The sequence below is a fragment of the Pristiophorus japonicus genome, chromosome 2 (genome assembly GCF_044704955.1).
Source record: "Pristiophorus japonicus isolate sPriJap1 chromosome 2, sPriJap1.hap1, whole genome shotgun sequence".
NCBI lineage: Eukaryota > Metazoa > Chordata > Chondrichthyes > Pristiophoridae > Pristiophorus > Pristiophorus japonicus.
The window spans coordinates 239,627,480-239,641,810 of record NC_091978.1 but is presented as its reverse complement, the minus strand read 5'-3'; the positions used below and the strand labels follow the sequence as shown (position 1 = coordinate 239,641,810).

General features: G+C 47.8%; 1 protein-coding gene across 1 annotated transcript in view; it reads left to right on the top strand.

Moving 5' to 3' along the window:
- Positions 1-14,331, top strand: part of fras1 (Fraser extracellular matrix complex subunit 1) — a 757,390-nt gene that overhangs the window by 663,891 nt on the left and 79,168 nt on the right. The window contains exons 60-61 of the mRNA XM_070871094.1: positions 6,741-6,897; positions 13,024-13,224. Of these exons, the coding sequence (XP_070727195.1) occupies positions 6,741-6,897; positions 13,024-13,224 (358 nt within the window). The remainder of the gene's footprint in view (positions 1-6,740; positions 6,898-13,023; positions 13,225-14,331) is intronic.

Genomic DNA, 14,331 nt, shown 5'->3' with positions numbered 1-14,331 from the left:
TCAACGGTCGGAGGGCCAGGAAGTGGTGAGCTACGTCGCCGAACTAAGGCGCCTCGCAGGATATTGCGAATTTGATGGATTCCTCGAATAAAGGCTGAGAGACTTTTTTGTGCTTGGCATTGGCCATGAGGTAATCCTTCATAAACTATTGACTGTTGAAACACTGAATCTGAGCAAAGCCATAACGATAGCCCAGGCATTTATGTCCATCAACGATAACACCAAACAAATTTCACAGCATAAAGAGGTTTTGGCCAGTACTGTGCACAAAGTAACGTCATTTTCGAGCATGAATACACATGGCAGAATGTACACGCCGGCTGCTGCACAACTTCAGATGACCCAGGGTCCGCCATCAATTGTTAATGTGAGGCAGTTAACACCCTGTTGGCGTTGTGGAGGTGATCATCGGGCCCATCAATGCCGCTTCAAGCACTATGCGTGCAACGGCTGCAGAACAATGGGGCACCTCCAGCGAATGTGCAGGCGAGCTGCAAACCCTGCAAACCACAACGTTGCAGAGGAAGAGCGATCCACAGTGGATCAGGCTGAACTAGAGACTCGAACCGAGGAAGCAGAAGTGTATGGGGTACACACCTTCACCACGAAATATCCACCAATAATGCTAAAAGTTGAACTGAACGGAATTCCAGTATCCATGGAACTGGACACGGGTGCAAGTCAGTCCATAATGAGCAAAAAGGCCTTCGATAGGTTGTGGTGCAACAAGGTACCCAGGCCCAAGCTCAGCCCCATTCACACCAAGCTAAGAACTTACACCAAAGAACTGATCTCTGTAATTGGCAGTGCAGAAGTCAAAGTCTCTTATGATGGAGCAATGCACGAACTCCTACTATGGATCGTGCCAGGGGATGGCCCCACACTGTTCGGCAGAAGCTGGCTGGGAAAAATCCACTGGAACTGGGACGACATCCGAGCGCTTTCGTCCGTCGATGATGCCTCATGTACCAGGTTCTGAGCAGATTTCCATCGTTGTTCGAGCCAGGCATTGGAAGTTTCTCGGGGGCGAAAGTGCAGATCCTTTTGGCTCCCGGTACGCGACATATCACAAGGCATGGGCGGTACCGTATATGATGCGGAAAAAAGTGGAAATTGAGCTAGACAGGCTGCAGCGAGAAGGCATCATCGCGCTGGTGGAATTCAACGAGTGGACTAGTCCGATTGTCCCGGTACTTAAAGGTGATGGCACGGTCAGAATTTGTGGGGACTATAAAGTAACGATTAACCGTTTTTCGCTACAAGACCAGTACCCGCTACCCAAGGCAGACGACCAATTTGCGACCCTGGCTGGAGAAAAAATGTTCACCAAGTTGGACCTGACCTCGGCCTACATGACGCAGGAGCTGGAGGAATCTTCGAAAGGCCTCACTTGCATCAACACGCACAAAGGTCTGTTCATCTATAACAGATGCCCGTTCGGGATTCGGTCGGCCGCAGCAATTTTCCAATGGAGCATGGAGAGCCTGCTAAAGTCGGTTCCACGCACCGTGGTTTTCCAGGACGACATACTGGTTAAAGGTTGGGACACCATCGAACACTTGAAGAATGTGGAAGAGATTCTAAGTCGGTTAGACCACGTGGGACTCGGGTTGAAACGCTCGAAGTATGTTTTCCTGGCGCCAGAGGTCGAGTTCTTGGGAAGAAGAATCGCAGCAGACGGCATCAGACCCACCGACGCCAAGACGGAGGCCATCAAGAATGCGCCGAGACTACAGACCGTGACGGAGCTGCGGTCGTTCCTTGGGACTCCTCAACTATTTCGGTAATTTCCTACCCGGGTTAAGCACCTTGCTAGAACCCCTACATGTGCTACTGCGCAAGGGAGACGACTGGGTATGGGGGAATTCACAAGAGGCTGCCTTTGAGAAAGCCAGAAATCTGTTAGGTTATACAGAACAAGCAGTCTGTTTGAACATATGTAAACGATTAGTGCTAGCTTGCGATGCATCGTCATATGGGGTCGGGTGTGTGTTACAACAGGCTAACTAATCGGGAACATTGTAACCGGTCGCCGATGTGTCCAGGAGTCTGTCCAAGGCCGAAAGGCATGATTGAAAAAGACGCTCTGGCATGCGTTTACGGGGTGAAAAAAATGCACCAGTATTTGTTTGGTCTCAAGTTTGAGCTTGAAACTGACCACAAGCCACTCATGTCGCTATTCTCAGAGAGCAAAGGGATTAACACCAATACCTCTGCCCGCATCCAAAGATGGGCGCTCACGCTCGGCATACAACTATGTAATCTGCCACAGACTGGGCATAGAGAACTGTGCTGATGCTCTCAGTCGGCTATCATTGCCCACCACCGGGATGGAAGTGGCACAGCCTGCAGACTTGCTCATGGTGATGGATGCATTCGAAAACGAAAAGTCACCCATTACGGCCCACCAGATTAGGACCTGGACCAGCCAGGATCCTTTATTGTCCCTGGTAAAAAACCTGTGTCCTCCATGGGAGCTGGTCCAGCGTCCCAGCAGAGATGCAGGAGGCGATTAAGCATTCCACAGGTGCAAAGACGAAATGCCCTTCCAGGCGGACTGTCTTTTGTGAGGTAATCGCGTGGCCTTGCCCAAGAAAGGCAGAGATACGTTCATTTGTGACCTACACCGCACCCACCCAGGCATTGTAATGATGAAAGCTATAGCCAGATCCCATGTGTGGTGGCCTGGCATCAACTCAGATTTATCGTCATGCATGCGCCAATGCAACACTTACTCTCAACTGAGCAATGCACCCAGAGGGGCACCGCTAAGTTTGTGGTCGTGGCCCTCCAAACCGTGGTCCAGGATCCACATTGACTATGCGGGCCCATTTCTAGGCAAAATGCTCTTGGCTGTTGTGGATGCTTATTCAAAATGGATTGAATATGTAATAACGTCTGTAAGCACGTCCACCGCCACCATCGAAATCCTACGAGCCATGTTTGCCACACATGGGCCTGCCTGATGTCCTAGTCAGCGACAACGGGCCGTGTTTCACCAATGCTGAATTCAAGGAATTCATGACCGCAATGGGATCAAGCACGTCACATCTGCCCCGTTCAAGCCAGCATCTAACGGCAAGGCAGAACGGGCAGTTCAGACCATCAAGCAAAGCTTGAAACGTGTGTCGGAAGGCTCCCTGCAGACCCGACTGTCCCGATTTCTGCTCAGCTACTGCACCAAACCCCACTCGCTCACTGGGGTTCCCCCAGCCGAGCTGCTCATGAAAAGGGCGCTCAAAATAAGGCTCTCTCTTGTTCATCCTGATCTCCATGATCACATTGAGGGCAGGCGGCAGCAGCGAAGTATGCACCATGATCGCGCAGATTTGTCACGCGATATTGAGATCAATGATCCTGTGTTTGTACTCAATTATGGACATGGTTCCAAATGGCTCGCTGGCACAGTCATAGCCAAAGAATGGAGAAGGGTATTTCAGGTCAAATTGGCCAATGGACTAACATGCAGAAAGCATTTGGACCAAATCAAATTGCGGTTCACTAACAGCTACGAGCAACCTCCAACTTCAACCCTCCAGCACAAGTGGTAACCGACATCATGGTTGACCACGAAGCCGAACTCACCATCCGCAGCAGCCCTTTGTGAGTTCTTTGATGGCTGAACAGTCCGATACGAAAGCCACAGACCCTGTTACAGGTGGGACAGACATTCGTCGGGAGAAGGGGTTGATAGGGCTGGTTTGCCGCGCGCTCCTTCCGCTGCCTGCGCCTGGCCCTTTCATGCTCCTTGCGACGAGACGCAAAGAGCTCAACGCCCTCCCGGATGGACTTTCTCCACCTCGGGCGGTCTGCGGCAAGGGTCTCCCAGGTGTCAGTGGTGATGTCGCACTTTACCAGGGAGGCTTTGAGGGTGCCCTTATAACGTTTCCGCTGACCTCCTTTGGCTCGTTTATCATGAAGGAGCTCCGCATAAAACATTTGCTAAGTGAGTCTCGTATCTGGCATGCGTACTATGTAGCCTGCCCAGCGAAGCTGATCGAGTGTGGTCAGTGCTTCAATACTAGGGATGTTAGCCTGGTCGAGGACACTGATGTTGGTGCGCCTGTCCTCCCAGGGGATTTGCAGGATCTTGCGGAGACTTCATTGATGATATATCTCCAGCGACTTGAGCTGTCTTCTGTACATCGTCCATGCCTCAGACCCATACAGGAGGCCGGGTATTACTACAGCCCTGTAGACCATGAGTTTGGTGGTAAATTTGAGGGCCTGGTCTTCAAACATTCTTTTCCGCAGGCGGCCGAAGGCTGCGCTGGTGCGCTGGTGCACTGGAGGCGATGCTGAATCTCTGGATCACTGTCTGCCTTTGTTGGTAAGAGGCTCACGAGGTATGGGAAATGGTCCACATTGTCCAGGGCCGCGCCGTGGATCTTGATGATTGGAGGGGAGTGCTGTGCGGCGATGATAAGCTGGTGAAGGACCTCTGTCTTACGGATGTTAAGCGTAAGGCCCATGCTTTCATACTGCATTTGTACCGAGACGATCGACAAGGGAGCGAAAAGCCCCAGATCGTCTCAACCTGTAAATAAGTGTACTATTGACTTTATGAGGGAGTGATGTTATGTATTTAACCCTTAGCAACCAGTATTACACCACCACCAGAGGGCCTACCTGTTGGAGTCCCAAGTGATCCCAGCATGCCTTAGGAGCACTGTATATAAGCAGGCCACCCACTCTGTACCTGCACTCTGGAGTCTAATTAAAGGAGCTAAGGTCACACTTACTCATTGCTTACAGTACTCAGTTTCATCCTTTATGATGAGCTTAACAACCTGGACCAGCCAAGACCCGATTTTATCAATGGTAAAGGGTTGCATCCTCAAAGGGGATTGGTCTGCTATACCTAAGCAAATGTGCGAGGAGGCCAAACTGTACAATCGTCTATTCAAGCAGATTGCATATTGTGGGGCAATCGTGTTGAAATATCCAAGAAAGGGAGCAAGAAGTTCGTGCGTGAATTACACAGCACACATCCAGGTATAGTGATGATGAAGGCCATCGCCAGGTCCCATGTATGGTGGCCAGGACTCTGAGCTGGAAGCATGCGTGCATCAGTGCAACACTTGTATGCAGCTCAGCAAAGCACCAGCAGAATCGTCGCTGAGTCTGTGGTCGTGGCCATCCAAACCTTGGTCCAGGATCCATGTGGATTTTGCAGGTCCCTTCCTGAGCAAATTTGTTTTTAGTGGTGGTGGATGCTTATTCAAAGTGGATAGAATGCATAATCATGTCATTCAGCACGTCCACGGCAACCATAGAGAATCTCAATGTCATGTTCGCGACACATGGTCTGCCTGACATAGTGGTGAGCGACAATGGGTCGTGCTTCACCAGTCAGGAGTTTCAGGAGTTTGTGAAACTTAACGGCATAAAACATGTAAGGTCAGCACCATTCAAGCCTGCATCCAACGGGCAAGCTGAACGTGTAGTAAAAATTATCAAGCAAAGCATGAGGAGAGTAACCCAAGGGTCACTGCAGACCGCTTGTCCTGCAGACTGCTGAGTTACAGGACAAGACCCCACACACTCACAGGGGTCTCGCCTGCTGAACTCATGATGAAAAGAGGTCTTAAGACCAAGTTATCTCTGGTACACCCGGATTTAAGTAATCATGTTGAATACAGAAGACAAAGTCAACAAGGATACCACGATCGCGCAATTGTGTCACGTGAGATTTCTGTTAATGATCCTTTATATGTGTTGAACTATGGTCAGGGTCCCAAATGGATTGCTGGTACGGTCATGGCCAAGGGGGGCAACATAGAGTATTCGTTATTAAGCTCAAGAATGGGCAAACTTGCAGGAAACACATGGATCAGACAAAGCTGAGGCACACAGACGAGCGAGAACAGTCGGACGAAGAAACCATCGACGAGCAGTTTTCAGAGGACTCGAGGGTTATCAGTGAACCCGGAATTTCCATCACGGACCTGTTCAATAAAAATGGATTTGCAATTCCTGACATGGCCACTGCCACTCCCAACAAGTCAGCCATCCAGCCACCAGCCACAACAGACCCTGCACCCTCACCCAAGGCTGGAATCGAACTGAGACGATCAGCCCGGGAACGCAAAGCACCGGACTGTCTCAACCTGTGAAAAACTGTGATAAGATCTCAGAGGAGGGTATTGTCATGTATGTACATGCTGTTTGTAGCCACCTGATGGCGTCACTGTTGGAGGCCACTGAGCAGCACGCACATGGTGCTGCTCTGGCATGAAAGGCCAGGCACTTTGGGCCTAAATAAAGCAGAGCGAAGGTTGTACCTTCGTTTAAACAGTACTCAGTTTGAACCTGTATTGCATACATAACACCTTTATTCTATGTTAATTCTCCTTTTTTCTTCGAGCTGGAAACATGCTGCAGCAGATCTCAAGAGGTTAGAGTTACAAAACAGTTACTGTTGTGTTATGTTATCAGGCCAAAACATGCTTACTCTATTAGCTTTCCAGACTTCATCTAAATATTGAAAAAAAATCTGTTAAAAATAGCATAGGGACGCTGTTGTAAACCTGAATCACAGAAACCTGTAAAATGATTCTGTTGTGGTCAATTATATAATTGCATTTACAGCCTAATATATTTGACAATTAATATGACAAAAGTCAGCCTGCAATCCTTTATTCTAAAATCCAGGTGAAACAGTACACCAGAAATATTACTTCTCATCTTGAGGAGCAAGTACTTTTTTGTTGTCTAATGTCTACCTTTAAACCAAACAGGTGAAGAACTGTACAGTGTTGATAAATGATGATACTGTCTTTGAGCCAGAGGAAAAGTTCCAAATCCACCTGGGCAACCCCTTGGGCAATCACTGGAGTGGAGCCAAAGTTGGAAAAAATGATGTAGCCACGATAACTATCTTGAATGATGAAGATGGTAAGCTACTTTGTTTCCCAAGAATCTTTTTATCAGCTTTTAAATGGCTCAAGATTGTGCTTTATCATTATAGTGACTAGTAATTTATTGATTGCATTATATACACGAGTATTATTCTTCTTTCTCAGTAAAACCTCTGTGGGTGGGGGATGGGGAATAAATTGGAAGCAGGTTTCATAGAAATATAGAAAATAGGTGCAGGAGTAGGCCATTCGGCCCTTCGAGCCTGCACCACCATTCAATAAGATCATGGTTGATCATTCACCTCAGTACCCCTTTCCTGCTTTCTCTCCATACCCCTTGATCCCTTTAGCTGTAAGGGCCATATCTAACTCCCTCTTGAATATATCCAATGAACTGGCCTCAACAACTCTCTGTGGTAGGGAATTCCACAGGTTAACAACTCTCTGAGTGAAGAAGTTTCTCCTCATCTCATCCTAAATGGCTTACCCCTTATCCTTAGACTGTGTCCCCGGTTCTGGACTTCCCCAACATCGGAAACATTCTTCCTGCATCTAACCTGTCCAGTCAGAATTTTATATGTTTCTAAGAGATTCCCTCTCATCCTTCTCAACTCCAGTGAATACAAGGTCAGTCGATCCAGTCACTCCTCATATGTCAGTCCTGCCATCCCGGGAATCAGTCTGGTGAACCTTTGCTGCACTCCCTCAATAGCAAGAATGCCCTTCCTCAGATTAGGAGACCAAAACTGAACACAATATTCCAGGTGAGGCCTCACCAAGGCCCTGTACAACTGCAGTAAGACCTCCCTGCTCCTATACTCAAATCCACTAGCTATGAAGGCCAACATAGCATTTGCCTTCTTCACTGCCTGCTGTACCTGCATGCCAACTTTCAATGACTGATGTACCATGACACCCAGGTCTCGTTGCACCTTCCCTTTTCCGAATCTGCCGCCACTCAGATAATATTCTGCCTTCGTGTTTTTGCCCCCAAAGTGGATAACCTCATATTTATCCACATTACACTGCATCTGCCATGCATTTGCCCACTCACCTAACATGTCCAAGTCACCCTGCAGCCTCTTAGCGTCCTCCTCAAAGCTCACACCGCCACCCAGCTTAGTGTCATCTGCAAACTTGGAGATATTACACACAATTCCTTCATCTAAATCGTTAATGTTTATTATAAATAGCTGGGGTCCCAGCACTGAGCCCTGCAGCACCCGACTAGTCACTGCCTGCCATAAGAACATAAGAATTAGGAACAGGAGTAGGCCATCTAGCCCCTCAAGCCTGCTCCGTCATTCAACAAGATCATGGCTGATGTGGCCGTGGACTCAGCTCCACTTACCCGCCCGTTCCCCATAACCCTTAATTCCCTTATTGATTAAAAATTTATCTATCTGTGATTTGAATACATTCAATGAGCTAGCCTCAACTGCTTCCCTGGGCAGAGAATTCCACAGATTCACAACCCTCTGGGAGAAGAAATTCCTTCTCAACTCGGTTTTAAATTGGCTCCCCCGTATTTTGAGGCTGTGCCCCTAGTTCTAGTCTCCCCGACCAGTGGAAACGACCTCTCTGCCTCTATCTTGTCTATCCCTTTCATTATTTTAAATGTTTCTATAAGATCACCCCTCATCCTTCTGAACTCCCAACGAGTAAAGACCCAGTCTACGCAATCTATCATCATAAGGTAACCCCCTCATCTCCGGAATCAGCCTAGTGAATCGTCTCTGTACCCCCTCCAAGGCTAGTTTATCCTTCCTTCAGTAAGGTGACCAAAACTGCACGCAGTACTCCAGGTGCGGCCTCACCAATACCCTGTACAGTTGCAGCAGGACCTCCCTGCTTTTGTACTCCATCCCTCTCGCAATGAAGGCCAACATTCCATTCGCCTTCCTGATTACCTGCTGCACCTGCAAACTAACTTTTTGGGATTCATGCACAAGGAGTTCCACTATTTGAAGGGGCTGCTCCTGAAATTCTGGCTGCACTTCAGTCCCACTCTCCTGATCTTTGGGCACCCTGTGCGGAGGGGAGCGGGTAGGTCCGAAGGCCTCCTCGTAGGACTGCTCCTGGGCACGGCCAAGGGTGCCATCAGCCGGTCCAGGCAGCGGGCGGTCGAGGGGGTCGTTCAACCTGACTGCCTGCCTCTCTTCCGCTCTTACATCCGGTCCAGGGTGTCCTTGGAGATGGAGCACGCGGTGTCCACCGGTACGCTCGCGGCCTTCCGCGAGAGGTGGGCACCGGAGGGACTGGAGTGCATCATCACGCCCGGCAACCAAATTTTAATTTGATTTTACGTTTTAAAGTTAATTTGTTTTAATTGCCGGTGCTTTTAGTGTCCCCTTCCCTTTTATAGGGGGCACTGGGGGAAAATTGTGATTTTAGTGCCCAAAAAAAAAACAAAAAAATAAGAAAAAACACAAAAAAAACAAAAAAGGGGGGAAAAAAAGGGCCTTGTAAATGTCTGGAGTGTCACCCAGGTCGGGTGGCACTCTTTAATGTTTTATGTTTTCGCAGGTAAACTCCAAAAAGAGTTTCATGCACAAGGACCCCCAGGTCCCTCTGCACCGCAGCATGTTGTAATTTCTCCCCATTCAAATAATATTCCCTTTTTGCTGTTTTTTTCTCCCCAAGGTGGATGACCTCACATTTTCCGACATTGTATTCCATCTGCCAAACCTTAGCCCATTCGCTTAACCTATCTAAATCTCTTTGCAGCCTCTCTGTGTCCTCTACACAACCTGCTTTCCCATTAATCTTTGTGCCATCTGCAAATTTTGTTACACTACACTCTGTCCCCTCTTCCAGGTCATCTATGTATATTGTAAACAGTTGTGGTCCCAGCATCGATCTCTGTGGCACACCACTAACCACCGATTTCCAACCCGAAAAGGACCCATTTATCCCGACTCTCTGCTTTCTGTTAGCCAGCCAATTCTCGATCCATGCTAATACATTTTCTCTGACTCCGCGTACCCTTATCTTCTGCAGTAACCTTTTGTGTGGCACCTTATCGAATGCCTTTTGGAAATCTAAATACACCACATCCATCGGTACACCTCTATCCACCATGCTCGTTATATCCTCAAAGAATTCCAGTAAATTAGTTAAACATGATTTCCCCTTCATGAATCCATGTTGCGTCTGCTTGATTGCACTATTCCTATCTCGATGTCCCACTATTTCTTCCTTAATGATAGCTTCAAGCATTTTCCCCACTACAGATGTTAAACTAACCGGCCTATAGTTACCTGCCTTTTGTCTGCCCCCTTTTTTAAACAGAGGCGTTACATTAGCTGCTTTCCAATCCGATGGTACTTCCCCAGAGTCCAGAGAATTTTGGTAGATTATAACGAATGCATCTGCTATAACTTCCGCTATCTCTTTTAATACCCTGGGATGCATATCCCGACTCTCTGCTTCCTGTCTGCCAATCAGTTCTCTATCCACGTCAATGCATTGCCCCCAATACCATGTGCTTTAATTTTGCACACCAATCTCTTGTGTGGAACCTTGTCAAAAGCCTTTTGAAAGTCCAAATACACCACATCCACTGGTTCTCCCTTGTCCACTCTGCTAGTTACATCCTCAAAAAATTCCAGAAGATTTCTCAAGCATGATTTCCCTTTCATAAATCCATGTTGACTTGGACCGATCCTGTCACTGCCTTCCAAATGTACTGCTATTTCATCTTTAATAATTGATTTCAACATTTTCCCCACTACTGATGTCAGGCTAACCGGTCTATAATGACCTGTTTTCTCCCTCTCTCCTTTTTTAAAAAGTGGTGTTACATTAGCTACCCTCCAGTCCATAGGAACTGATCCAGAGTCGATAGACTGTTGGAAAATGATCACCAATGCATCTACTATTTCTAGGGCCACTTCTTTAAGTACTCTGGAATGCAGACTATCAGGCCCCGGGGATTTATCGGCCTTCAATCCCATCAATTTTCCGAACACAATTTCCCATCTAATAAGATTTCCTTCAGTTCCTCCTTCTCATTAGACCCTCGGTCCCCTAGTATTTCCGGAGGGTTATTTGTGTTTTCCTTCGTGAAGACAGAACCAAAGTATTTGTTCAACTAGTCTGCCATTTCTTTGTTCCCCATTATAAATTCACCTGAATTTGACTGCAAGGGACTTGCATTTGTCTTCACTAATATTTTTCTTTTAACACAGCGAGAGAAGCTTTTGCAGTCCGTTTTTATGTTCCCAGCAAGCTTCCTCTCATACTCTATTTTCCCCCTCCTAATTAAACCCTTTGTCCTCCTCTGCTGAATTCTAAATTTCTCCCAATCCTCAGGTTTGCTGCTTTTACTGGCCAATTTATATGCTTCTTCTTTGGATTTAACACGATCCATAATTTCCCTTGTTAGCCACGGTTGAGCCATCTTCCCCATTTTATTTTTACTCCAGACAGGGATGTACAATTGTTGAAGTTCATCCATGTGATCTTTAAATGTTTGCCATTGCCTATCCACCGTCAACACTTTAGATATCATTTTGCCAGTCTATTCTAGCCAATTCACACCTCATACCATCGAAGTTACCATTCCTTCAGTTCAGGACCCTAGTCTCTGAATTAACTGTGTCACTCTCCATCTTAATGAAGAATTCTACCATATTATGGTCACTCTTCCCCAAGGGGCCTCGCACAACAAGATTGCTAATTAGCCCCTTCTTATTACACATCAACCAGTCTAGGATGGCCAGCCCTCTAGCTGGTTCCTCAACATATTGGTTTAGAAAATCATCGCTTATACACTCCAGGAAATCCTCCTCCACCATATTGCTACCAGTTTGTTTAGCCCAATCTATATGTAGATTAAAGTCGCCCATGATAACTGCTGTACCTTTATTGCACGCATCCCTAATTTCTTGTTTGATGCTGTCCCCAACCTCACTACTACTGTTTGGTGGTCTGTACACAACTCCTACTAGCGTTTTCTGCCCTTTGGTATTCCGCAGCTCCACCCATACAGATTCCACATCATCCAAGCTAATGTCCTTCCTTACTATTGGGTTAATTTCCTCTTTAACCAGCAACGCTACCGCGCCTCCTTTTCCTTTCTGTCTATCCTTCCTGAATGTTGAATACCCCTGGATGTTGAGTTCCCAACCTTGGTCACCCTGGAGCCATGTCTCCATGATGCCAATTACATCATATCCATTAATTGCTGCCTGAGCAGGTAATTCGTCCATCTTATTCCGAATACTCCTCGCATTGAGGCACAGCGCCTTCAGGCTTGTCTTTTTAACACACTTCAGGTGGGCAGAGGGCAGGGCAGACGTCAGCCTCCATCCCAAAGGCTTCAATTTGAGGCCTGGGTATTTTTATACTTCTCTGCATCCTCCCAGCGCATTTTGTGGTGTGCTGATAAAATTAAATGCAGCACTTCAAGTATAGTATGGCCAATGCATTGTAAAGTCTTTGCAAAATTACTGCAGTCTTGTACTTTGGCCTTTGTAGACTTGTACTCTAATACGTAGAGCAATACTAAAGCCTGCTCCATATCCCTTCTGCTGCTGTTCCATTTTTGGGTGTATTGTGCGAAGTTATTGTGTTCCGAACACAGATGAGGCTGCACACAGAGAGGTTAAAGTAACAGTGACCTCAGTCTTTAATAAGATACTCCAGGGCGAGGAACAGGCCTTAGGGGCCGGCTTATATAGAGTGCTCCAGGGGATGCTGGGATCCCTTGGGACTTCAGGGGATGAGCTCCCTGGTGGGAGAACATGGGAGTGCATGCTTTACAGATACACAACAGGGTGTAAAAAAGGCAGTAAAGAGACCACTATTAGGCCCTTCCTGTTCTCACAATGGTACAATGTGTGCAAGTGTTGTTTCAATAATAATTTGTAGAATATTCAATGTGAAAATCAGTTTGCAAAGTTTTAACTCTGAACACAAACATTGGATCACTAAGAGATTAATCAGGGAACAGGTTTGTTAATACAGATATGATCTGAAATAATTCCTCAATACTGCAATTAGTAGGAGCCATTAATTAATGTAAAATACGACAGGGTGCAGTCTAAATTGGAGATGTTGAATGCTCCGTTCCTATTCCAACTTGCAGTATATAGTTTCCATTAATCTGTATTTGACGTGAATTCTATTTTAATACACTATTTTCTGTTTTCTTTTCAAGCCCCAACAATTCAATTTGAGGAGGCAACATACCAGGTGCATGAGCCCCCAGGCCCTGATGGTTTCGCTATACTGAATGTCAAAGTGATCAGGAAGGGCGACCAGAACAGGACTTCAAAGGTTCGCTGCAGCACTCGGGATGGATCGGCCCAGTCAGGCGTAGACTACAACCCTAAGAGCAGAGTCCTTAAATTTAGCCCTGGTGAGTAAAGTCACAACATTTTCAATGATTTGAAATCAGAATGTACCTTCTGTGTCAGGACCGCACTATCTGAGTGAGCCGTTCACAAGGCCGCACTAACAGTGAGCCGGTCACAGGGCCGCACTAACACAGTGAGCCGGTCACAAGGCTGCACTAACAGTGAGCCTGTCACTAGGCCACACTAACAGTGAGCCTGTCACAGGGCCGCACTAACACAGTGAGCCTGTCACAGGGCCGCACTAACAGTGCGCATATCACAGGGCCCCACTAACAGTGAGCCTGTCACAGGGCTGCACCATCAGTGAGCCTGTCACAGGGCCGCACTAACTGTGAGCCTGTCACAGGGCCGCACTAATACATTGAGCCTGTCACAGGGCCGCACTAACAGTGAGCCTGTCACAGGGCCGCACGAACAGTGAGCCTGTCACAGGGCCGCACTAACAGTGAGCCTGTCACAGGGCCACACTAACAGTGAGCCTGTCACAGGGCCGTACTAACACAGTGAGCCTGTCACAGGGCCGCACTAACCCAGTGAGCCTGTCACAGGGCCACACTAACAGTGAGCCTGTCACAGGGCCGTACTAACACAGTGAGCCGGTCACAGGGCCACACTAACACAGTGAGCCTGTCACAGGACCGCACTAACAGTGAGCCCATCAAAGGGCCGCACTAACACAGTGAGCTGGTCACAGGGCCGCACTAACATAGTGAGTCTGTCACAGGGCCGCACGAATACAGCGAGCCTGTCACAGGGCCGCACTAACAGTGAGCCTGTCACAGGGCCGCACTAACAGTGAGCCCGTCACAGGGCCACACTAACAGTGAGCCTGTCACAGGGCCGCACTAACAATGAGCCGGTCACAGGGCCACACTAACAGTGAGCCTGTCACAGGGCCACACTAACACAGTGAGTCTGTCACAGGGCCGCACTAACAGTGAGCCTGTCACAGGGCCGCACTAACAGTGAGCCTGTCACAGGGCCACACTAACACAGCGAGTCTGTCACAGGACCGCACAAACAGTCAGCCTGTCACAGGGCCGCACTAACAGTGAGCCTGTCACAGGGCCGCACTAACACAGTGAGCTGGTCACAGGGCCGCACTAACA